The sequence below is a fragment of the Malurus melanocephalus genome, unplaced genomic scaffold (genome assembly GCF_030028575.1).
Source record: "Malurus melanocephalus ecotype Western Australia unplaced genomic scaffold, MMel_1.1 scaffold_47, whole genome shotgun sequence".
Classification (NCBI taxonomy): domain Eukaryota; kingdom Metazoa; phylum Chordata; class Aves; order Passeriformes; family Maluridae; genus Malurus; species Malurus melanocephalus.
In genome coordinates, this window is record NW_026623279.1 from 1,064,572 (window position 1) to 1,088,667 (window position 24,096).

The 24,096-nt window shown below is 35.8% G+C and overlaps 1 protein-coding gene across 5 annotated transcripts in view; it reads right to left on the bottom strand.

Annotated features, from left to right (window-relative positions):
• Positions 1 to 486: 486 nt before the first annotated feature.
• Positions 487 to 24,096, bottom strand: part of RBPJ (recombination signal binding protein for immunoglobulin kappa J region) — a 144,137-nt gene continuing 120,527 nt past the window's right edge. For all 5 annotated transcript variants that reach the window (XM_057365049.1, XM_057365047.1, XM_057365048.1 and 2 more), the window contains 10 exons: positions 22,711 to 22,749; positions 19,443 to 19,538; positions 11,033 to 11,198; positions 9,763 to 9,937; positions 8,131 to 8,268; positions 7,809 to 7,921; positions 5,576 to 5,716; positions 2,620 to 2,775; positions 1,767 to 1,870; positions 487 to 981 (listed from right to left, as the gene is read on the bottom strand). In XM_057365049.1, coding sequence (XP_057221032.1) covers positions 666 to 981; positions 1,767 to 1,870; positions 2,620 to 2,775; positions 5,576 to 5,716; positions 7,809 to 7,921; positions 8,131 to 8,268; positions 9,763 to 9,937; positions 11,033 to 11,198; positions 19,443 to 19,531 — 1,398 coding nt within the window. In that variant the 5' untranslated portion in view covers positions 19,532 to 19,538; positions 22,711 to 22,749 and the 3' untranslated portion in view covers positions 487 to 665. The remainder of the gene's footprint in view (positions 982 to 1,766; positions 1,871 to 2,619; positions 2,776 to 5,575; positions 5,717 to 7,808; positions 7,922 to 8,130; positions 8,269 to 9,762; positions 9,938 to 11,032; positions 11,199 to 19,442; positions 19,539 to 22,710; positions 22,750 to 24,096) is intronic.

Here is a 24,096-nt window from a genome sequence, read left to right on the forward strand (position 1 = left end):
CTTTTGCACAGACTTCATATAATCTTAAAAAAAATATGCTGGCCTTTACAAGGTTCTACTTGCTGAAATAAAAACAATTTCAGTTCATAAAAAGTCACAAGACTTCAGTTTAAAAAAAGGAACAGTTCCAGCCACAGACCAAAAATATATATTTTTTTTTTAAAACTGGAAGAGTATGGTAATTAGATTATACAAGCATGGTCAGGCTTGGAACCTGAATATACTTCRGAGCAAAAGCTCAGAGGAAAAAAAAATATAAACTATTTGGTAACAAAAGTGTACTATATGTTGTGATACAAAAAAGGTATGGTGAAAATGTACCTTTTATACTAAAGCTTATACAAGTTCCTTGGTCCATAAAAACTATGTTGTGTTCATGTTTTCTAGTTTGCTCAACATGTATCCCAGCCACATTTTTGTTTCTTGCCCACTAAAAAAAACACAGCTGAAAAATAGATTTTCAATAAAGTTCTTATGTTTCGGATGTTGKTTTTTTCTTTTTTTTTATTGTGGCTTCTGTTTTTAAGATCAGCACTTGCAGGTAACAAGGTTCAAATCATATCACCTAAAATGGAAACGTGTTTTCCCATGAAACCACAAAAATTGTTCAGTTCTCTTGAATGTAGCACAAAAAGTCAATTAAAAGTCCAGACAAACAACAGTAGTTAGGAAACTACAGTTGCTGTAGATGATGTGACATTGGTGGGGTTTGTGCTGACATTTGTGTAACTTCCCTCGCTGTTTGTGTTTGTTTCACTGGAAGCCATGAGGCTTGAGTTGGCTCTGAGGATTGCTCCAGCAGCACTGCAGTGTGGCCGTGGCCCTGGTTCCGGTGTGTATGTAAAGGTAAGGCTGGTGGAGTAAATTATGCCATCATTACGGACCAAAGTTACTGGAACTTGGACTGGCTGTCGGACCCACCTCCAACCCTCTCGAAAAGCAGAAATGTCTGGAACAACACAAAGCATGCTCTCTGCACATCTGAAAAACAGGAGAGTCAACTGAGCACAATGTACTTAAGTTGAAAAAATACAATAGAACGGAACAGTTCAGTTGGAAGGGACCTACGATATTCAACTAGCACACACTGACCACTTCAGGGCTKACCAAAATKACAAAGACCCAATGCCCTTTATCTGCTTAAACACAGAGAAGTTCAGGGCATCTCTACCTTTCTAGGAAGTCTGTTCTAGTGTCTGACCACCTTCCTCAGTAAAGAAATGTTGCCCAATGTCCAGTCTAAATCTTCCYTGGTGCAGCTTTAAACCATTCCCATGTGTGTCCTGGCACATGTCACAAGAAGCAGAGCTCAGCACCTTCCTCTCTACTTCCCCTCCTCAGGAAGCTGCAGAGAGCAGTGAGGTCACCTCTCAGCCTCCTCTTCTCTAAACTAGACAAGCCCAAAGTCCTCAGCTGCAACTCCTAGGGCATTCCAGCCCCTCACCAGCTTTGCTGCCCTTCTCTGGACATGTTCCAGTACCTGAACACCCTTCCCAAATGGGGGGGGGTGGGGCGGTCCAGAATTGCACACAGTTCTCACAGTAAGGCTGCAGCAATGCAGAGTGCAGTGGAATAGTCACCCCTTTTGACCAGCTCGATGCAGTTTGCCCTCCCTGCTGCCAGGGCATATTGCTAACTCATATCAAGCCTCTGCAACCAGCACTCCCAGACCCCTTTCTACAGTGCAGAAAAGTGTACACATGTATACACTCTTCAAAGTACCCAGTAGAACACAAACACCATGAAAGTAACAGAAAATAGTGTACCTGTACATGGTTTCAGCTTCCACATCCCCAAACCAGACACGTAAATTTGGAGTGAAGTTCTGTCCTGTAAGTTCCAACATTGCTACATCCCCACCACCATTCAACTGGAAAGGGAGCAAATAGAAAAAGAAGTAGAAAATCCCCCCCAACATGTATTAATAAAAAGGAATATTCTCCTCTCAGGAGAAAAACAAACAAACAAAAAAAMCCCAATAAACAGAAAACCCCCACCAACCAAAAAACTCCCAAACTCTTCACATGCAGATAAGAACTGTAAACAATGCYGYTTCTATCAGCTGGACAAAACCAAAMCACACACACAATCTACACAATTAATTATGAAGAAGTAACACATCCAAAAGATACTGCCCATTAATTTGATACTRTGAAGGAATTTCCAAGTTTTGATAATGGCCACTTAGAGTAGATGTCAACAAGACTTTGTAAATAGAGAACAAAATCTTTCAGAAAAGGTGTAAGGGGAGCTTTAATTTTTTCCTCTGTGAAATGCTGATATTTTTAGTAAAACTCTCTCWGAGCTATAATTGGCTAAGAGTCAAAAACAATTCCTAAATAATCAAACAGAAGTCCTAAGGGTATCACCACCATAGTACTTTCAGAAATAAAACTCGTATTGTACACAACAATATTAGTATTATTCCTATGATTGACAGGCTCGTGTATTCTGAAATGTAAGTAAGAAAAATTATTACAAAGAAATAACCAGCATTAATAAAGCTATTAAGGCAGTTTTCCTACAGTATTTCACAAGGGTACATATCATGAAGGTTAAATGAGTATGACAAAAATAATTTCACATCAAAMAGTTTATTAAAACAAACTACAAACTTACTTGAAGACTTTCTACAACAGGCACAGGTGTCACTGGAGCATGGACCGGTCCCATCCCCTCATAAAATGTATATTCAGCTTTGTCTGTGCTAATGATTGTCCAAGAAGCTCCATCATTAATCATTTCTTTATTTGGTTCTTTCGGGCATGGAGTGGCCTTAGAGAGAGAGAAAAGTTTTAAATCTGATCTGTAGACATGTTTGTCAAGTCACAGACCTAAAAAACAASTCAGCCATCAATTAATGTCTGTTATTTTAAAAACATGCTTCCTTATGTTTTCCTCTAAAAAATGATCAAGAGAAACCCTCACAAACATTTCAGAAACACAGGAAAGCTAGTATTTGTGAGAACACCTTAACTCTCACCAAGGACACTGTCACCCTCTCCAGCTTTATATTTGAGTTTTGTTTTAGTTCAGCTTTCTAAGTTTGAACGTTATTCAAGAGGAATTAAAAAAAAAACTACAGCAACTAGAAGTAGGTGCTTTAAAACAGATCTTTTATTTATGTAAAGTGTCTAAAACAGCTATAGACTGAAGTGGAATACTTTTCATTAGATATGATTTACATCTGGTCGATTTTTTTTCTTTATAGAGTTCTTCACCSTCCACAAAAGAATGGAAAACACAAAAACAGTGTTTGTGCAAGGACACAGGAGGGAAGCTGAAATGCCAGCCTTGCAAATTAGAATAATGAAATCATAGAATGGCTTGCATTGGAAGGGACCTTAAAGATCATCTAATACCTCCTAAAGACAACTAAATTAGTATATGCATATATAGATAGATAGAAACATAGAAAATATGCAGACAATTTTTTTTATGGMAACAGAAGCCTCTCTGAACAATTTCACCACCTAGTGACCCCTAAGAAAATTCAGCATAGGTTAAACACTGGCGTAGAAAAAAGCAGGACTAAAAAATTCTAGTAACTAGATTGTGTTTTACTCCATTAAACATTACGGATATCTAGGTATGTAACCATAACCTTCACTCCTCAAAGTGGCACATAAATTTAAATTAGAATCTGAATTGTTCCSATCAGATGTTAAAAAAATCAAAGCTGTATTTCCATATGGACTCTTCATTCTGGTATGATCATGCAAAAAGCATTGAAAACAGCTTGCAATGGAAGTGTGTGACATGGATAGTAACTACAGGTCTTTCCAAACTCAAGATRCCAAACTCAAGAAATGATACTTTCATTAGAAACACATGGAGCTTCTGAATTAATAGTCTAACTTCAAAAGAGGAACTGTTGTATACTATTTTTAACTGTGACACCTTTCCCACAGGCTGATTGCAATTATTGTTGGCATGGAATGACATATAAAACCATGGATATGAAAAAACGCATGACCCTGTAAGAGACCCATGACTGAATTTTTTCAGATTTCCTAAACAGACAAAGAGAAAGGCAAATGCCATAGTATTCTCAAAATCCTGTTACATCATGAATAATTTCAGTAACACATCACTCCTGTTACAGAAATCTTTGAAAGATTTCAATTCTTCTTCTAGAGAAGCATTCCTCCTTGTCACATCCAAATAGGACTCCAGGGACATTTCTCATCCTTTCTTTCCTTTACTAACAAAATTTTCTCAACAGGTGGCACTGGAAAATTGGAATGCACATTCAAAGGTAATCAAACCAATGTACACATCTACAAAATTACAGGATTCAGGAATGTAGCCTTTAACACACTTCGTACAAGAACTGCAGACGCTGGCAGAGTACATCTCAATGTCTTCTCAGTGATGGTTCATTCTCCTTTATAAGAATATATATTGACAGGTATGCATTTCTGCTGTGTGCTGTGGGTAGAACAATAGGTCTAGCCACTTCAGAACCACAGGAGATGACTGTGTTTACTGAAATAGGAACAAAGCTTCTCATATTTTCTTTCCATTGTCCCAATTCAGGATAGAATTCAGCTGAGCCTTTACCAAGCCTTCCTGTCCCTTCCCTTAAATGAAGGGAAATCCTAAATGTCAGCTTCTCGTTTCCTACCTCTGCTTTTCTTACCCAAGAACATACAGCTGCTCTAAGGAAGTCCTGAGTCTTTCCCAAAGGTGGCCATMTTCCTGGAGCTCAGAATTATCTCTCAACACCCTTTGTTATTTGAGCTGCCCCAAAATATTTAAAGAAAATCGCAATACTTTTATGTAATCCTGAACTTGATCAAAGTCTTTACAGAGCCACAGAATATTCGAGCTGGAAGTGACCCCAAGGGTCATCAGGTCCAACTCAAAAAAGGACTGAGCCCATTCAAGGATTGAGCCCATTCAGAACCTTGGTGTTATTACCACCCTTCTCTGACCAACTGAGCCAATCGCAGGGTCCTTGTGGGTCTGGTAGGAATTTCCATGTGGAAGTGCTACAAGCATGCTATCACACAATAGACCAAAACCCAATGTTTTTTTCCACCTTCTGAGACAGTTATTTTCTTTACAGAGAAACCAAATTCCTGTGGCTTTTCAAGTTACTGTGGTCAACTGCCACAGCTGTCTATATTTACACTCTTAGCCAAGAACAAGACATGGCTCTGCTGAATTCATAATGAAACAAGATTATGATCAACTCTATTGTTTTCTATTTGCTGTAACCTAGAACTTGACATACAARTAAGTGGTGCAACTCCACTGGCATACTGCTAGCATGGAAAGCCACAGTATTACGATGGCATGCACAAGCTTCTAGTGTSTTTTCATTTTTTCCATTGGAGAAAMCAGAATTCATCTTYTAGACAGACATGGAAGAAGGTCATGAGGAAAGAAAAATAGATTTGGAAAGGMACAGATAGAAATTTATTGCTTTCCATCCTCTCTTTTCAAAACAAAGTACTAGACTCGCATTCAAAACCTACTGCAAAAATGGCATTCATACATATTTTGGGAATATCTGGGAAAACTTTGCAACCATGCTTCTCATCCACAGAAATAGTTTTAAACAACTTACTTGAAACTGGATTATTCTCTCCTGGGAAAGGCACAAATACATTCTCTCAGTGTCTTTAAGGTAAAATGCACATTTATGGAGCTGTGATACTGGGTCATCTGCATCCAATAATGCTGTYTGTTTATCTACTTTTCGAATTATCTGTGAATGAAAATTGTACATACATAWTTAGGACAATTTCTATACTTTATTACACATATACTGTTAGTAAAGGAAGTGAAAGGTAATTTTTCTTAACATTTCCATGCCTCTCATTTTGATAAACATCAGATTCATAATTCTTAATGCTTTTGAAACAAGAACACAACATTAAAGTGACACTTGGTACTACATTAATGTGTTGCATGCATATATACTTTATCTATTTCTGCTGAAGGAGTGGGGAAAAAAATCGAAGCTTCAGCAAAATCTATTTTTGTTCCATTTGCTGGTGTAAAAGAGCAGTTACTAATTACATTATCTTTAATTATTACTTATTATTATTCTTAGTAATTAATATGGTTGTATACAAGCTTTCACCACTGATAGGATCAACAACATTCTGTGGCAATCTGGTTACTGAAGGAGAATAATTAAAATCAGGATTAAATTTAAAGGTATTGAGATGTCCTTAAGTAGGTCTTGGAAACAATGATTACAGCATATCTCAACAGTAGCTGGTCATTAAATATTACTTAAAGACAACTGCAACGAACAATTGCTCCTTTTATCTGGCAGTTCAGTGAAAAAATATCTGCTGACTTAATTCCGACCTGTTCTACTAATTTATTTCTAAAAATCAAAAGCTATTCTTTTAGAGACTGAACATTTGTAGCTTGTAATTTTAACTCAACTCCTAGAAAGAAGTTTAATACTTTGTGYAACACTAATAGAGGCAGCAGCCAAAGTGCTTGAAGATTTCTAAGTTGACARTCACAAAGCCAACTATGTCCTCTGCAATATTTAATGATAATAAAGGGTATTATTAGCAATATAAAGGTTAACTTTTTCTTCTATGCTCTTTGCATTTGCTTCTAATGTATCTGCAAGTTACTTTTTTAATTGCATAACCTTCAATCAGTCCTGTAAGGCAAATGCTCCCAACGGCAAGCAAAACAAGAACCTTTAGTCTAATCTGTTTCAATCTATTACTACTTAAAAATAAGGTTTCTGGAATAATAAATGATGGCATCTCCTTACAGCARTAAGAAAGTATGAACATGAAGCCCACAAAAAAGGGACATCTTCTTACTGAATTTCAGTGTTTGAACCAGATCAGGAGTGTAACCTGGTCTASATTTTACTGTCAAACAATGCAATTTAAGGGGGAAAAAAAAAAATCTAGTGAATTTTTCGTTCTGTACTATTTACACTGAGCAGGCTATTATCCTTTTTTTTCATTAAATTTGGTATTGGGAGAGAATTTCTCATGACAGTCCTAGCAAAATACATCTGCAGAAAGACTGTTTTTATATTTACGGATTCTAAAGATTGTTTCTAGCTGAAGTGGAATTAGCAAAGCCTTGTATGAAACTCCTAATGGAATGACAAACCACAATTTCACAGAAGAKCTCATATGAACCACTACTGATTATTAATCGCATAAAATTCCACTGAGGCTGGCATTAAGACATAAAACAGMCCCTCTAATTATACTTATTTATAAAACTTAATACTGTGTATCCAGAAGTAGTTYTGTATTTTTTGGTTCACAAACCTTAATGGTTGTTCCAAAGGTAATCCCCATGTTTCAGATTTAAAACAGATAGTATTAGTAAATATGAAAAAAAGTTTTTGCAAGCTGGTACTGGTATAATATAACCTCAGGTGTACACAGACRTGCTTTTAGATCCAAATCAGTTGAGTATTTTTAAAGCTGTGATGAACTCAACACATGCAATAGTCTTACTGGCTCCAAATATTTTACTCATCTATTCAGTATCAATATTTAAAGTATTTTAGTACAGGGGGATCTACATTGCTGTTTTTAAAATAGATAGATTAACCTATTTCGGCATGCTTGAATTCTGAAAAATTCCCTACACTTATTTTGCAAGTTGTTCTTTGTTTAGAGAAATAATCGGCAGATACAAAAATGCCCTTTCATTAAACTGAATGCCATTTTCCATATAAAACGTATTACCCAAAGGGAACACACAAAGCCAAAAACTGTAAACAGTGCAAACCCAACTACAGAACTACATTAAGTTTCCATCTATAAACTAATTACAGCATTGGAGAAATTAAACTGTACCAGTCTCGGGAGTGCCATGCCAGTAACTGAGCACACAAGTTTGACAGTCTGCCCATAATGAATGTAGCCATCTCTCACTGTAAATTCTTCTCCTTCTGATTCATCATCATCCACTGCATGAAACAGGAATTTTCAGAATTACTTGTTTTAATCACCGTTTTTCTTGATAAGAAAAACATTTAACATTACACTATTACAACAAATATATACCCAGTAACAAGAATGTATATAAGCAATTAACATGGAGGAAAAAATGCAGGATGTTTTTTTGTGWGGATGGAGGGAAGGAAGTGAAAAAATACATAGATTTGCTTTTACTTACAGAGGTGAATGTAAAACGCTCCCCACTGTTGTGAACTGGCATGGAAATTACCACCTTCTACGTGCAAATATCTGGTACTAACTGTTTGGGATCGAAGTCTATTAAATAGTGCCACTTTTGTCCCTGATGCAATACATACTGCAAGGAACAAATACAGACTTGAGATTACAAAATTACTTCATTGTTATAYAGAACAGTAACAAAAAGTCACAAACAACATAAACCATAGAATACTTGAAATCAAGAAATAATTACCAAATACTGGTTAATTTAAAAAATATTTACATATGACCAGAAACAGTCATAAAATTATGAATGCAATAACATACATAATGGCTGTTCTCCAAAGGCATGCTAGCTCACAGAATTTTGCCATTTAGCCAAATGGGCCAGCACTTGCCAGCTGAAAACTCCTCCTGTTCATAGTTCTCCAACAGCTGATCATTAAGCAGAAGCTTTAGCTTGCCCTTGTGAAGTACTTAAGACAACTTGCATCAATCATTTGAAGAATATTTGAAATACGAAGAGAYATTACTGTTACAGATCACAAGCAAYTGAAAGGACGACRGATTTAACTATGTCAAATTATAACCATGCAACTTGAAATGTSCTCAGATCTGAACTTACTTATCATTCAAAAGAGAGAAATGTAAAGTTTTCTTCCCTAAAAAAAACCTCAGCAAGTAAAATTTTGCCTTCAGAACRGGTATGTTGTTCTACTTGGTTCATATTTACTATTGAAGAATGCTTGGTTCGTCTTCCACTGTCCATAAAAACTATCTGTCTGAATAAAAATTCAACAGTGCATACTCTGAGCCCATGGGTGTGAATCGCACAGCAACAGATTGCCTTTAGTCATGTGCCAAGCTAGCGGCCCCGAGATCCACATTCCATAGGTGCATGGGTTCCAGCCCAACACAGATGGAAGAGCCTTTTAAAGCACTAGTGAAGAGAGAGAAAAACAAACAAAAAAAGAGGGTATCTCTTGAGGTGCTCCAGCGGTATGCAGGCAAAAAACGTTGGAGGAAAAGCAAAAACGTTCCCAATTATGCATTAGCAGCACCAGAGATATCGTTAATTGAAAAACATGGTAAGCAAAATAATCCGGGTGAAATATCACCACACAGATTTTTTAACTGACTACTTTAAAAGAACCATGCAAAACAAAAACAAGAACAAAATGAAAATGGYGTGAGACAGTAAGAAGGTGGCTGTGACGTGACAAGTGCAGTTTGGATAACAGGATGATACTCATTTATCCCAATCTGAAAGCAATCTCTTTGATACCGATCAAAACGTTCTAAGCACCAGACATGGCAGTTAAAGAGATCCAAAGGCTTAGAAAGCTGAGGTAGAACATTCTTTATACACCTGTCTACAAGGATTCATTCCTCAGAATACATGGGGTTTTGGGCAGGCCTTTTATATTTACAAGATAATGAATTGTGACTGCAAAAAATTCAACAGGATAACCTATCTATATTGGAATATTTCAAAATACACTGATGCGTACTAAATATAACAATCTTTTTTCATTGTATCTCCTTTGTAGTCAGACCTTAGAACACAAAACAAAAAATTGGTAGGAAACAAAATTACTTGCTACATAAAGAAAAAAACTGAAATACTTACAGTCTGCATTTTTCAGTGACTGTTTCTTTTTAGAAGGTTTGGAGATGACTTTGATCCGTTTACTGAGGAACACACCGATGTCATCACTATTGCCATAGAACATTTTTACTGATAACATGAAGTGCTTTCTCTTGTCTGAGTCTGATATGTATAATGTTTTGGCAGTGCAATAATTCTGTAAGTGAAAATACATTGTGGTTTCTTCTTTGAAGTTAACTGAGTTCAAGAAAATATGCATATTTAATTATGAATAAAACAGACAAATTGAGGCAACAGTTATTAAAACAGATGAGAAACTGCTTTTTTCATTTCTTCCATATGGATTTATGACTACTGTTTAACTTTAAGAGAGGTTTGTTATAGCTTTGTGTTGGGTTGTGCACCCTTAGAATGGAAGAGTGTAAAACATGACTGATTAGATACCACAACTGTCAAAGTTTCCTTTGAAGGGTCAAGAACACTATTAAAAATTACATTTGATTAGGGCTGTACAGACACTAAACTGGGCATAAACAATGGGTTGCCTGTGCAGCAAATCTGTTGAGCCAAATATTCTTGAAAGGATGGGAAATTACTGGGTTTTGAAACACAAGGAAGTTATTTTGGCTAAGTTTTTATGCTAGGTGACAACAGACCAAAAAAACCTCTCAATTATTTTTTTCCTATTCAGCATGTAAGAAGCATTTCTGATAGACTGCACTGGAAATACCAGGTAGCTATAAAATACTGCTTAATAAAACAACCAGCTAAAATGAACACTTTTGCTGCTAGTTCTATTCCAAATGCTTAACTCATCACAAAAGTATTTTAAAAATATATTGTAAGGAATTTAYACACTGTAAAAATAATCTACTAAATTTTTAAGATGCTACTTCAATTAGGCAAAAAGACTTCAAGACTACTTCYAGCAGCAGATGTTCTGATACTTCTTTGATAAGATTATCCATTCATGCAAGTCAAGGAGGGGACAGAACTGGGGCCAGAAACCAGATTTTAATTAGCCACTGATGCCTACCAAATAACCTAACAGTTTATTGACTCTGTACGAACAACCTAAAAATTAAAGGTTACTATCTTTCTATAACCCTATGAGCCAAATCCAACTATTCAATTGTCCTAAATATTTTTGAGGGATTTTTTTTTTTAAACCATTACATAATACCCAAAATGTAAAGAAAGTTATCAAAAACCAGAACACTCCTTGAAATATGCACCATGTAGCTGTAATATCCTTTGTGGTTGTGTGAGTAGTTTATTTCAGTTTTTCTACCTTTCCTTCCAAGTTCAGCTGCTGCATTTCTTGGTCACTGTTTCCTATCCCAATAAAGGCGCAAGGTTGTGACTCCTGCTCAGTGCAACCATCCCGTTCCATTTGCTCTTTTTTTTTCTTCCATCCACTGCCCATGAGATACACACATGGAGGAGGACAAAAGAACCTGAAAATGAAGAACATTATGGAATTACACACAGTTTTCCAGATAAACGAACTGAGAGGTATGATGGGTATCCAATGCTTTCACATTCACACTTTGCATTTGAGACCACATAGGCATGCTCTTCATTTGTCTTGAAGACTTGCTAAAAAAAAAAAAAAAAAAAAAAAAAAAAGAAGAAAAAGCTAGAAAAATCAGTAGATGCACTGATGCACTTTCAATGAGTATCTTTCTAGTTCAATATATGTCAGGTAACAGTCTGCATCTCTATAAAAAACTTTCTACTTTAAAAAGATATTGTGAAAGAAAGGAAAAAAGGTTCCAAAAATTATTATAGTCTTTGCTTTTGCAGGTGCTTAACATGATGCAGCCATTAATACACATAGAATAGTTCCACTATTCCACTGTCCAAACTAATTTCATGGACAACTGCTGACTACAATTCCTAAACATTTAGAATTTTGTCATAAGTAAGAAGGGCCTTGATTCTGTCCATGCATAAACCTCTCTTCAGCTTTTAAACGGAATAGATGGTTTTGTCTTTCACTGTCTTCATCAGTGTGTGTGAAAAATAAGGTCTACTTTTCAGCAACACTAACTGTGATCACTCTAGATGCTATTTATAGCAGTATGTTCAAAATTAGATTCAGCATTATAATACAATTCATTAATCTTGAAGTTTCTGCAAACYGTTGAAGCCCAAGCTTAAAATGTTTGGTTTTAGTTAGCAAACAAGATGCTGTTTTTTTCATCATTTCACTATGGTTAAAGATAAAGTGGAATGAGTACATCCAGTTGTGAGGTTAGCTATGAAGGCATGAAGGGAGAGGAACATGAAAAAGTTTCTAATTACTTTATTGACTTCAATTTGTTGAGCAGTGTTAAACTTGGCACTTCTGAAACCAACAATGACTCCTTATACAGGTGAGCAGCTTTTGGCATGGCTCTTTTTTTTTTTAACATCTGGCTTGGGACAGTCGAATTCAGGGCAAGGGGAGCAGGCTCCATGCCGAGGCAGCAGCCAATTGTGCTGCCCTGCAGCGGTGGGCAGGAGCTGGCAGGGCAGGGCGGTGAACTGAACTGTGGGCTCTGAGCCACGGAAAATGATCAGAGGAGAAAATTGTTCAGTTTCTGAAGTGTCTGTGGGAGCCCTGGGAAAGAGAGGTCAGTGACAAGTTACCGGCTGSACTTGATGTCTTTTCCAACCTCAATGTTTCTACGATATTATTTCTATTGAACACCATGGAAGCTTTAGCATGAAAAACCACTGTAAAACACTTCTTTWTCTCACCTACTCAGCATTACTTTTCTTCAGCATCACATTTATTTAAAWGATATAAAATCTTTTTCTAAGTAACAGAATTCGTAATAGATGATATCAAAGTGTTGCTAATAATACTATAATTAAACAYATATCTATTAAGAATACATACAAATAAATACAAGTATTTGTACTATTTTTGTTAATGGACACAAATAATGTACATTCTTTGCCAGAGAAAGAAATCACCAAATTATAACTCTTACTGCTATTTAAAATGTCTCAGTGGTAAAATTAYTGCCTACAAACCCCTCAAACTTTATTTCTTGACTAAATCTGCATTCAAAATTTTTCACTTACATTTGTTCTTTTTTCAGCACAGCAAARCAGGTGTTATACCAATATATATACAGCTGAAATATCTATGAACCTCTTTCAAAAGTATCGTGGTCTCATTTGAAAAAGGACCAGTTATRAAAGAGAATCTGCAGAAAGTATCTCACTATATGACATTAAAATTTCTATATTTTAGAGGCATCCAAATTAAATTGCTTCTTAAATTTAATTCTAAACAAATAGAAATAAATATTRTATTTCCTCCATTTTGATTATCCATTTCAGCAAAGAATTAAGTATGTGCTCCTTCTTTTGCCCTCACATGGTTCAGAAGCATAAGAAATGTTGATAGAGAATTGTGAACTAAGAGAACGCCATTTGGAGAAGCAATCTATTGGAAGTTTAACGATTAGTATTTTTTCATGTGCTTACTGCATCAGTTTTTACTACTTGTATTTTATTTTTGGAGGTAATCACGAGCCATATGAAAGCTCTGCAATCTTTTTCTTCCAACTGAAAATGCAGGGCACAGGGAACCAAAGCAACAGGTAGAAACGTGYCAATTTGCAAAGCAGATGTTTCCTGATGGAGCTGTCAACTTGAGAAACTACACAATAAACCCACACAAAAATAAAATTTAACACTTTTACAGTAGCAGCACAAGAGAATACTTGGACTAGCCCAGCCACGAACAAGAAAGGTGAAATTTACACTTATCTGAAATTATAATGACTTATTGGAACTTAACTGATCTAAAAATAGATTCTGAAATTTGAACATCACCATGAATAGAGCAAGCAGTAATAAATGTTACCATACAGCACGCATTGTATCCCTTTTAGCTTGTAATTACATCTTTTGCTTCCTATCTTCTGCTCTCTGACCTGTCACAGCTTCCCTCATGTAGATATGTCATGATATAGTATGGGTATATTTAAATACATCATGAGTTTCTGTTGCATGCCAATTAAGTCCTTTTTTTAGTACCACACATTTTTGATCTGAAAACCAAGAATGCACTTTCTACTTTTTAACTGCATTTACTTCAAACAGCACAGATGACACGACCTAATTTTTCACAAAAATTTCTCTACCCTAAAGAAAAAGTTATCTTAAGAGGACTTATATTTGTGAGGGAGACAGTGCAAYGACAGCAGTCAGGATCATAAAATTTGTATTAATATACAACATGTAAATTTCACAAGTTTAATTTTTAWGTCCCCTATCACTCCACACCTATATGTAAACACCACAACTGTTGTTAAAAATTACTTTCAGTCTCATCTACTGGTAGCTGCAACTATCAGCATGTTTTAGGAAAACAGAAAACCAAATCCAAGAAATGACAGCTTCAAGAAATTTCTACTGCAGACAATCATGATAACATTTAAAAATTATAGATGCACACGCACACACACACAGACATGTGTGGGTGGAAAGGAAACAAGATAAGCAGGAGTCACATTTTTATTAGACTGGTGAGGGCAGTGATGGTGYCCAAGTACTGTTGGGAGCAAAGCAGAGACCTACACTACTTTCCACCTCAGAACTGGGAATCATGGCAGTGGTCRTTTACAAACAATACTTTTCTAACTCCAATGTTAGAAAGTGCAATTTAATGGGGAATAAATTTTCAAGKAACAGATGCATTTACTCATGAGTTTGTATTTTGGAAACCAACTGAGATTGCCAGAAAATGCCCAMTACATACCTAGTCARCTTCTSAACCCTCAAACTGAAATGACAATACAAGATCCTTTCAGTGTTAATGTTTCTTTTCATTAGCTATAAGCTATTCCTGAAGAATAGTTATACACAGATTAAAAATCAGTGTCAAGCTTTATCAACAGAGCAATGCTTTGCTTAAAAAACCTCCAACCAAACAAAATCAAAACAAAAATCCAACAAATCCCTTCTATTCTAAGTAATACTGCACYCTATAAAGCACATAACATTTTCCTTTCTTCTTCATGTACTCTTTTCTATTTGTCTTACTGGTTAAAACACAAGAAAAAAAAATCCCAATTTTGTTTCATATCCTTTTTCATTTCAGCTTTATTCTAAACCARGTCCTTTGAATGACTACAGCCACTAGATGGCAATGAAGACCTGTAAGAAACAAGGCGTAACCCACCGATGCAGAGAAAACAAGCCGCAACAATGAAAGCACTCTATTTGAAGCTGGTAAAATTTTAAGTAAAACTATAAACATGAAGAAAGAGTTTGGACACTCAAAATTTCAATGAGTTTTCTTATGTATCTGCCTCTTTCTTAGCTTTCAGACATAAACAACTACAGTTTGGGGGCTTTYTAACATTATATTTACAGTTCCAGGAACTCATGTACAGAAGAGATTAGCTATGAAYATTCTATCCAACATAGAAAAAGTAAACCAGGTTTGAACTTTRGAAAAATTGTATTAAATCAGATAATCAAGGGAGAGAACAATACTCCTTCAGTCAATTCAGGCCAATCAATACAGAGAACATGTGGTACTTCAAGCAGAGAAGCTACCCTAACTGAATTTCCTTGCAGGATGCAAGGGCTTGAAGTGATGTTATTGCTCAGCTCTGTTATTGTTACCTAGCTCTGATGCACTCAGTGTTCTCCTCAAACCACAGGCTTCTGTCACAAAGGTTTACTAGTTCAAATCAGCCAAGTCATCCCTGTGTTCATCTTATAGAAGCCCTTGCCTTTAGGAGAATTTAGATGTTTCTACCAGSTAGTTATTTTATATCCAGAGTGACTTCAGAAGGGAAGTTTCTCCTTTGTATCTCYTGATCAATTCCAGGCCGGTCAAGCAGGAGGGTGTATTTGTCAATTACCCACACTGTTTTGAGAATGAAACTGCTCAGACATCTTTTTGCATAGGAGATGAAAAACTAAGGACATCCACTAAAGAATTCARTGTGACAACAACAAATGAAAAAACATTAGGTACTATAGTGCTAAGGATGAAGCAGTGGAGCCACGGGTTAAGCCCTGGAAAAAGCTGTGTGCTCAATAACAAATTTTATGCCGAGGACAGGAACATTCATTTCAGCRAAGAGAAGTATTTGATCAGAAATTACAGGAGCTCCTTCACTAACAGCTGTAAAAAGAGATGCAGCTACAGTGTTCTCATGCTAATCAGYAGTGATCAWGTTTAAACTCTGACCAGCACAACASAAGTATCGATCTGGCTCACAGTCTTTACATGAACTGTGCCTTGGAATCCAAAACACTTCAGTCTTTGCTGAAAATTCACACTGCTCAGACTTWAGAGAAAAGTCTTAGTGAATGGTAAATATAGAAAAAAATAAAAGAAGCACAAGCCAAACACCCACACTCRCCAGGACTAAACATCACCAGCTTCTCTATCAGTTGAATGCCCTTGAAAGGTTACAGTCATCCAACAGGAAACATCAGGCACAAAGTCTGAAACTCRACCAAAGCCCAACCCTGAGCTTCTTACATCCCAGCTCCTTTGTTAAGCTAAAACCCATTCATATTGTGAACTGCAAGGCTAATATGAAGGGTCAACTCAAAAAAGWCAACTCTTTTCATTCCTGTTACTTAAAAGTATCGAAAACTCTCTAATGAACCTAGAAAGTCTGCATACATGTACCTGGAATAATGTTATTGTGATGCCTATTTAAACCAGACCACACTAGATGAGATCTGCACCATCTACAGTGAGTTTCATCTACTAACCCTCATCAAAACACTGAAAGGTACTTATTGTGCTAACCTTTTAATTATGATGTGCAAGGTTTGTTAATGCCAAGTATTTTCTATGACCTCACAACAARTAAGACTTAATTTAAGACTGGAACAAGAGGTGCAAATTTGTCTAGGCTTTTTTAAGTTCTCTATTCACTTGAAAGAGATGTCAAATTTAAGAAATAATTCCTTTTGTAACTTGAATTCCTAGTGACAAAAGTAATGCAAATTAACTTATTAWGGTCCAAAAATGAACCAGATTATATCTATGCCATAATGAAGTCCCATGGAAAASAGGAAATTTCTCCATAAAAATAAGTACGAAATAGATTTCTTTCTATAAAGATGTAGGCAAACCAACTCACTTCAGAAATGGTAGTGAATGCAAAAATGATGAAAACTTGACTGTCCAGTTGCATTAAGCACCAAACTTTGCTAATTTTGCTTAGTCCTGAATTATGAAGAAACAAGGCCACATTCTGCTATAAAGACAGCAGAAATAATTTAAAAAAAAAATAAATATACTAATTTACCATTCAGTTTCACTAAGTACATTAGGGCACATGGGGAACCAAGGATTTAAYAACTGGCCCTTTCCTTTATGCTGTCAACATCGGACATCATTACTGATGCTGATGGTCTGGGAACTAGCTGATACTAGAATAGTTTCAGAGGCAGTCTACATTCTATGTTAAAGCTTRAGAAAAACTAAAATATTTAAACTGAAAAAATGAATCCTCAGTATGTAYAGGACAAGAGGGAACAGGCAGAAACTGATGCACAGAAGTTTTACTTGAACATGAGGAAGAACTTTTTTACTGTGCMGGTGACTGTACATTGAATAGGTTGCCCAGGGAGGYTGTGGAGTGTCCCTAACTGGAGAAATTCAAGAACCATCAGGACACAATCCTGCACCATGTGTGCCATGTGCTCTCGGTTGGACCAGATGTCCCCTGTAGTGCCTTCCAACTGGACCAATTTGGTGACTGATTCCACACTTTATTTCATAAKCCATACCACAACAGCAATCATTTCAGCACTGTACTATTTGATAACCAATAACTAATTATTTTCATTTTTTATCTCCTTCTGCAAAGCTCTGAAGTGCTCTACATTCATTTGACATGCTTCCATTYTTAAAGAGGTGGATCTGAGATAACCTGCACGAATAAATGCAGTTGGGCTAAGACACTGAGCCGAACCTTAGAAAGTSTGGTAAAAGAATGCTTAATTCCAGTTAGCAATTGTTTCAAGGAGTGAGAAACCAATRATCAGTTATGAAACATTACCACTGCCCTAGGTAAGGTAGGTGCCATGGTAAAGCACCAGGTGAAATAAACACATAGATGCAAGTCAACTGGAATTTATGGAAATACTATGAAATGCACACAGGAGCTTTCAGACACCAAATACCAATTTGAAGCTTTACCTTGGATTCCTGAGTTTTCCAAACAGTAATGAAACTTTTAATACAAAGTAACAGATACACTGTTTAGAAAGTCACTTTCACGTCTGCAGACACACCCCTTGTTTCTGGGAACTAATATGCTAAACTAATCTACAGTGATGAGTTAACTATGCAACTCTTCAATGACAATACAAGCTGAGATAATAAAAATTGGAGGTTTCTATACTGTCACAATAAATCTTTTTGGTTGTTGATTTTGCCACRAAGGGTTACAGTTATTTACTGCTAGTACGGCGTGCCATTGCAACCCTTCGGCATTTAAACACGGCAGAGAGCAASAGAGCTGCAAATACACTTGTCTGCTTTTGTGCACTTACTCCTTCACTTGACTTCCCACTTGATTCACATCAGGAATTTCAGAAGGATCTAAAAAGCGCTTTGAGTAAACAATACCACGGAGTTGCAGAACCTGGACACTGMCCAAAATAAAGAACCTGAGAAAGACAAGTACTCAGGCACAGAATAGTGCAAAAGTTTAAAATATAGTCTGCATCTCTGACTCACAGACATCAGAAARTGTGATTGAGACAGGTAGCAATGAACTGAGAAATCTGCAGGTTTAATGATAACATTTGTGTTTATACACATAAATCTCTAATCTCAAAGCTATAAATGATGCAACAGGACTTAWATAATGGTGGGAAAAGAAAGATTAAAACTTCAAAACCATTAATGTGCTGAACATGTGGTCTTTTTATGGTGAACATGTATTAATAATGCAAAGTATCTGAAAACTAACAGAATACCAYACTATTCTAGTGAAACGTCTGGTAGAAAAGCATCACTTACAATTAAAGAAGGCTGTATTGCATCATAACAAGTCYAGAAACCTGCATGTAAAGGAGTAACCTACTTGCTTCTACTAGTCACGCAACAAAAACATGACACAGAGAAGACTGCAAGAGAAGACAGCAGGAAAAGCATCTTTGCCTAAAAAGTATTCTCACATATTCTTGCAGATTCTGTCCCTTACAAAAGTACCTATAATTGTARCATGTACTGTATGGATTTTTGCAAGGGGATATTCATCATAAATATAGTCATGACTTACCCATCATTTTTTTTAAACCTATTACAGATATGATTGAGAAAATTATCTTACTGAGGCTAGCAATTTCTCTTGTCTAATAATTTGAAATTATTCAGGAAAAAACTCCTCTACAAATATTCACCATTGATCACCTCATATATTCCAGAATTAAAATGGAAGGTTTAAAATGAGAGTGATTTTAGTTCAATGGAAGAAAAGCTTTGCCTTTCAAAAGGGAGCCTCTTGGTAGAAACAAGCAACACTCTCATTGAATGCTACCGGTCTGCAGCTCTTGCTACATAATTAAATTATTTAGGAGGAAGCATTTTGTGTTTCTTCAGACTACAGTGCAATCTGCAGGATTCTGCAAAGTGCTGTGCACCTGACTATACRCCACAGTTTCCTTAGCTGGCAGCTGTAGAGAGACTTCAGGAAAACATAAAAACTCACCTTTTTTCATTCCCGTATGATTTCTGCGCAACTTTTGCATGGAGTATTAGCACTGTTTGGTCACCTCGCTCCTTCAGATAATTTCGCATTGCTTCCCTAAAAAATCAAAACAATATAAACTTCAAAAGTTCTTTTGGTTTTGTTTATAACAATACAAAGACATCTTTAGGGGAAAAAACCCCAAGGACCTGAAATTCCGAAAAGGGCATTACCGCAGGGTCAAGATATGCTTGTTTAGTGTTTAAGACAATTACAAAGGAAAAAGAACTATCGTGCATGAAACTAACAATATGGGGTCTGTGATCATTTACAATTTACAAAGTATTTTCTTCACGACCAATTTATGATAATGGCAAACTATATAAGCTTTTAACCAAATCAGTAGAATGCTTATATGCAAGTTTTCTTTTGGTTTTGAAGATAACTAAGAAAAAGTTTACTCTCCAGCATATTGTTTCACTTAGTTTTCTAGAGAAAACATCTACTTCCTGAATATAATCAGGTAAAAAAAATCACTAAAAAGAATTTTTTATTGTTCATCATCACTGTAATTACAGATGTTATATAAATGCTGTAATTACCTCAAACATACCAACAACAATTCCTTGAGAGAAGAGAGAGAACAATAACACCCAATCACTCTTCTGTATAATAGTCTAACTGTTCATTAAGCAGCATGCCAAATTCAACACCCTAGGGATCAGCTGTGCTAGAGTGCTGGCAGGAACACAAGTTCCTGAAGGAGCTTTTGTGGGTTGAATGCCCAGCAATGCACTCATCTTCAAAGTCATCTACCAGAGAAATTAATTATAAATTTATCAGGAATTTATATGAAAAGRTAAAACCCAACATAAGAAGGATTTTTTGTTTGGTTGTTGGAATTTTTCTCTTTCTTCTGTGAACTGCGCCAACTATTGTATTCCCTTAGGACAGATCTAGAAAACCAGACATTTCTAGTGAAAAAGTGATGGAAGATAAAAAGCAGTATTTTATTGACTAGACTTTTTCCAGAAGAAATCCCCACACACAATTTCATACAAAAAAGCAAGTAGATTGAGCCATGGTTGGGTTRGACAACAACAACTCAGCTTTGCTAAAGAAGTTTTGCAAATTCTTGTGTTTSTCATGCCTGCATAAGACATGATTAATGTCTAGTGATTAGGGTGACAATTTTCTGTGTAAATAGCATGATAAAAGAACAGAGAAAAGACTTGAATTGCTGTTTTAAATTTGGACTAACTTCAACTATTTACATTTGACATTGGTAAAACTTATGTTTATCCATGAAAGTACGGCTGTAATAACTGTCTCAAAGCCCACAGACTTACTTATTTACAGCCATTGTTTAGGAATATATTTTAAACCACAAAACATAATTCACTGTGAAATTATTATTATACATTTCATTATGATATGTATTAGCTGCATTTAAGTTGTTTAAAAACGTTTAATCTGACAATTTAAAATATTCTGTTAAGAGTATTACCATACTAAATTAAGAACATCTGTCATACTGAAAACTTCTTACTTGACTACTATAAAAAAAACTACCTAAACTCAGCAACCCACACAGAAAACTGCTTGGTGCTATCTAATCTTTATTTAGCATCGTATGAGAAAGAAAATTTGTTTTCTACTACTCTGTTTCTATACTGGATTTGTACAATCTAAACTCCTGTGAGAACAAGTGATGTTTCCCCTCCAATCCCTCCCACTGATATCTTACATGACATTTTTAATTATCCAATCTTAAAACTCTTCATTTGCATGACAGTGAACAGACTAAACGTAAACAAAAAAGCCACACCAATTTTCCAAGAATTGAACTAAATGCTTTTAAGGATTTACAGATACRTTTTCAGCATGACATAAACAAATAAATCTTAAAAATTCGTGTGACAGCTGTTCTGTTTCATGAGTTTACTCTTCAGAGGGAGGTTAGGTTGCTTGTTTCTAGCCTCTGTCATCACAGGAATGGTTTTCAAACTGCTGCTTTGAAGGATGGATGGCATTTATCAGATGCCTACCCTGCATTCACGAAGAGTAACTAGCATACCTAGTAGCTGAAACCCTGCATTCACGAAAGAGTAACTAGCATACCTAGTAGCTGAAACCCTGCACATGAAATTTAGAGTAATTATAGTAAATAGAAAACTTAATTAAAAGTTCTCATTGCATAGTCTTTTTTTTGGTTGCTCTTCTAAAATCATGTAAGATACATTCTATTTTTGTTCATTTTCAAAAAAAAACCAAAGAAAAATTACATGAGTAACTTCAGGATGATAGTAACTGGTGTTACTACTGAAGATGGAAAGTAGCTCATTACTTAAAACATAGTATCTTCAAATATCCCTCAAGACTGACAGGCCAACAAGAAACTAAACATGTTTATTCGATTACTTGCAATTTTGCATTGAAATGATGAYAAGCTAACCTAAAACTTATCCAGAAATGCAGTGAGGCAGATATTCACAACACAAAATGCAAATGCTCCTCCCAACCCATGTGCTAACATAAGGTATCACTTCATTTAAAACAGAGATTGTCAGGGTGACAAGGGGCTTCCTCTATCACCACACAGAACTCTAACACAAATGGCATATCCTTTTTTGCTTTCAAGCAAAAAGTGTATTTTAAAGTCAGGAGCTAATTATAATTGGCACAGTTCGTGGCACAGAATAATAAATCTTTGCATAGACTGTGTTGCTGTAATTTGCAAAAAAGAAAGTGACTACTGAGCAGTTTATGGTGTAAATACTTCCCAGGCAGGCCAGGGAAAAATCAAGCACTGTACCCCAGTCACTCTAAACACCTCCCAGAATGGATTGACTTGATAGTGCTACTTGATATTCTGATTATTTGGTTTTCACCAAAAATTGGTTAAGATCACTCCTTGACTGCACTGTTTTCAATTCTGGCAGCAAAAAAATGTTAATTTAGATGACCTCACAAGACACTGTTACCCAAGAAACAAATCAGCTCATTCCCGAAGATTAAAAAAATAAGCAGATGCACATCCTACTGAATAATCTGCAATAACTGATATGTAAAGTCAACACCATTTTTAAAAATGCATTTTGACCTTCATATTAAAAATACACCACTCTGTCAAAAATTGTACATCTGGCTGCTGATTACATATATAATTAAAAGCTTTGCTATTTAGAATTCTAGGGTTAGCAACCCACAAATTTTTAACTTATTTTTTCTGCGAATGAAAAGGGTAACTTCAGAAAGCTGTTAAATACAAAGTTTCTTTAATGCTTACCTTGTGAGCCGTTTCGGTTGAGGTCGCTCTCCAAATTTCCTGAAAAAAGAAGCAGTTGCTAATTTAAAACAAAAGTGTTTAGTCATAATTTTACAGCAAGATACTATCCCAATTTCATAATTTTTGATATTGTATTAGAATTTGATATCTTCGTAATTTCCTACATAGATCACTATTAAAATATTAACCTTCTAGCAACAGCTTTCCCCACAAGAGCAAAAAGGCTTTTAAAATTTTATTTWTTTATTTATTTATTTATTTTAGACAACCTTCTTTGTTGAAGTCACTCTCAAAATCACTTTTGAAAAGGTCAGACACTACAAGAATACAAAGAAGCAGAAGATCTTTGCCACAGAGGTGACCAGCAGTGCAACAAGCAGCTATTATCAACATACAGAAATTAACAGACATATCTGTGTTGACAAATCATAGTAAATGCTTTCCATCAGGACAATTTCTCAAAGATTTGGTTTTCCTTCATAACTTCTTACAAAAAGGATGACAATGTTTTCATACATGCCAGTACAGAATTACAGGAAAAATCTCTCCTATGGAATRCAGCCAAGCTTGATCCATAAATAGCCTGCACTATACTCAACGTTTTTTCGCCATAAAATGTTGTGAGAGAGCTGTACTGCTTTCAGTGCTTCAACAGTATCCTTGAGAGAGAGAAGACTCTTTACATTAGGTTAAGACTTTCCACGAAAGTCTTTATTTACATAAGATACCAAAATAACACATGGCAGATACATCTTCATTATCAAAAACATCCTCAGATTAAACCAAAATGGTCAAGTAAAAGATCTGAAAAAAAGGAAGGCTGCACCCAGCAATGTACATCTGTTAAAGCTGGTGAGGAAGTATAACCACAAGCTAAAATGATGACAAAGTTAGGAAAAAAAAACCCAACATAAAAATAGTATAACCACAAGCTAAAATGATGACAAAGTTAGGAAAAAAAACCCCAGGAAACCCGCAACACAAAAAACCCAAAAGGCAGGCTTGACTTAACACCTTTTTGCCTAATAATAAACAAAAACATAAGAGACTGTGCTTTTGCTGCCAATATTCATAAACGTCCCTATGACTTGCCAAACTCATTTTGTAAGTGGGCATAGTTTTCCCTTTATGCTTCCTTGATAGGGAAAAGAACCCTTTCCTACTATTGTCCTGTAACAGTGTTGGAGGCTCCCTAGGACAAGAATTTGATCATTAAGTGATGTGACAAGAAATTCCCCTGTTCATGCAATGGATCTGTCCCCGACTCTAACAGCAACTGGTGGTGGAATGATTTCATACATTCCAATTTAATTTCAGTAATCCTAGAAATGTACAAATGTACAAATACATAACTATTACCATATATACAGTTGAGCAAAATAGCAC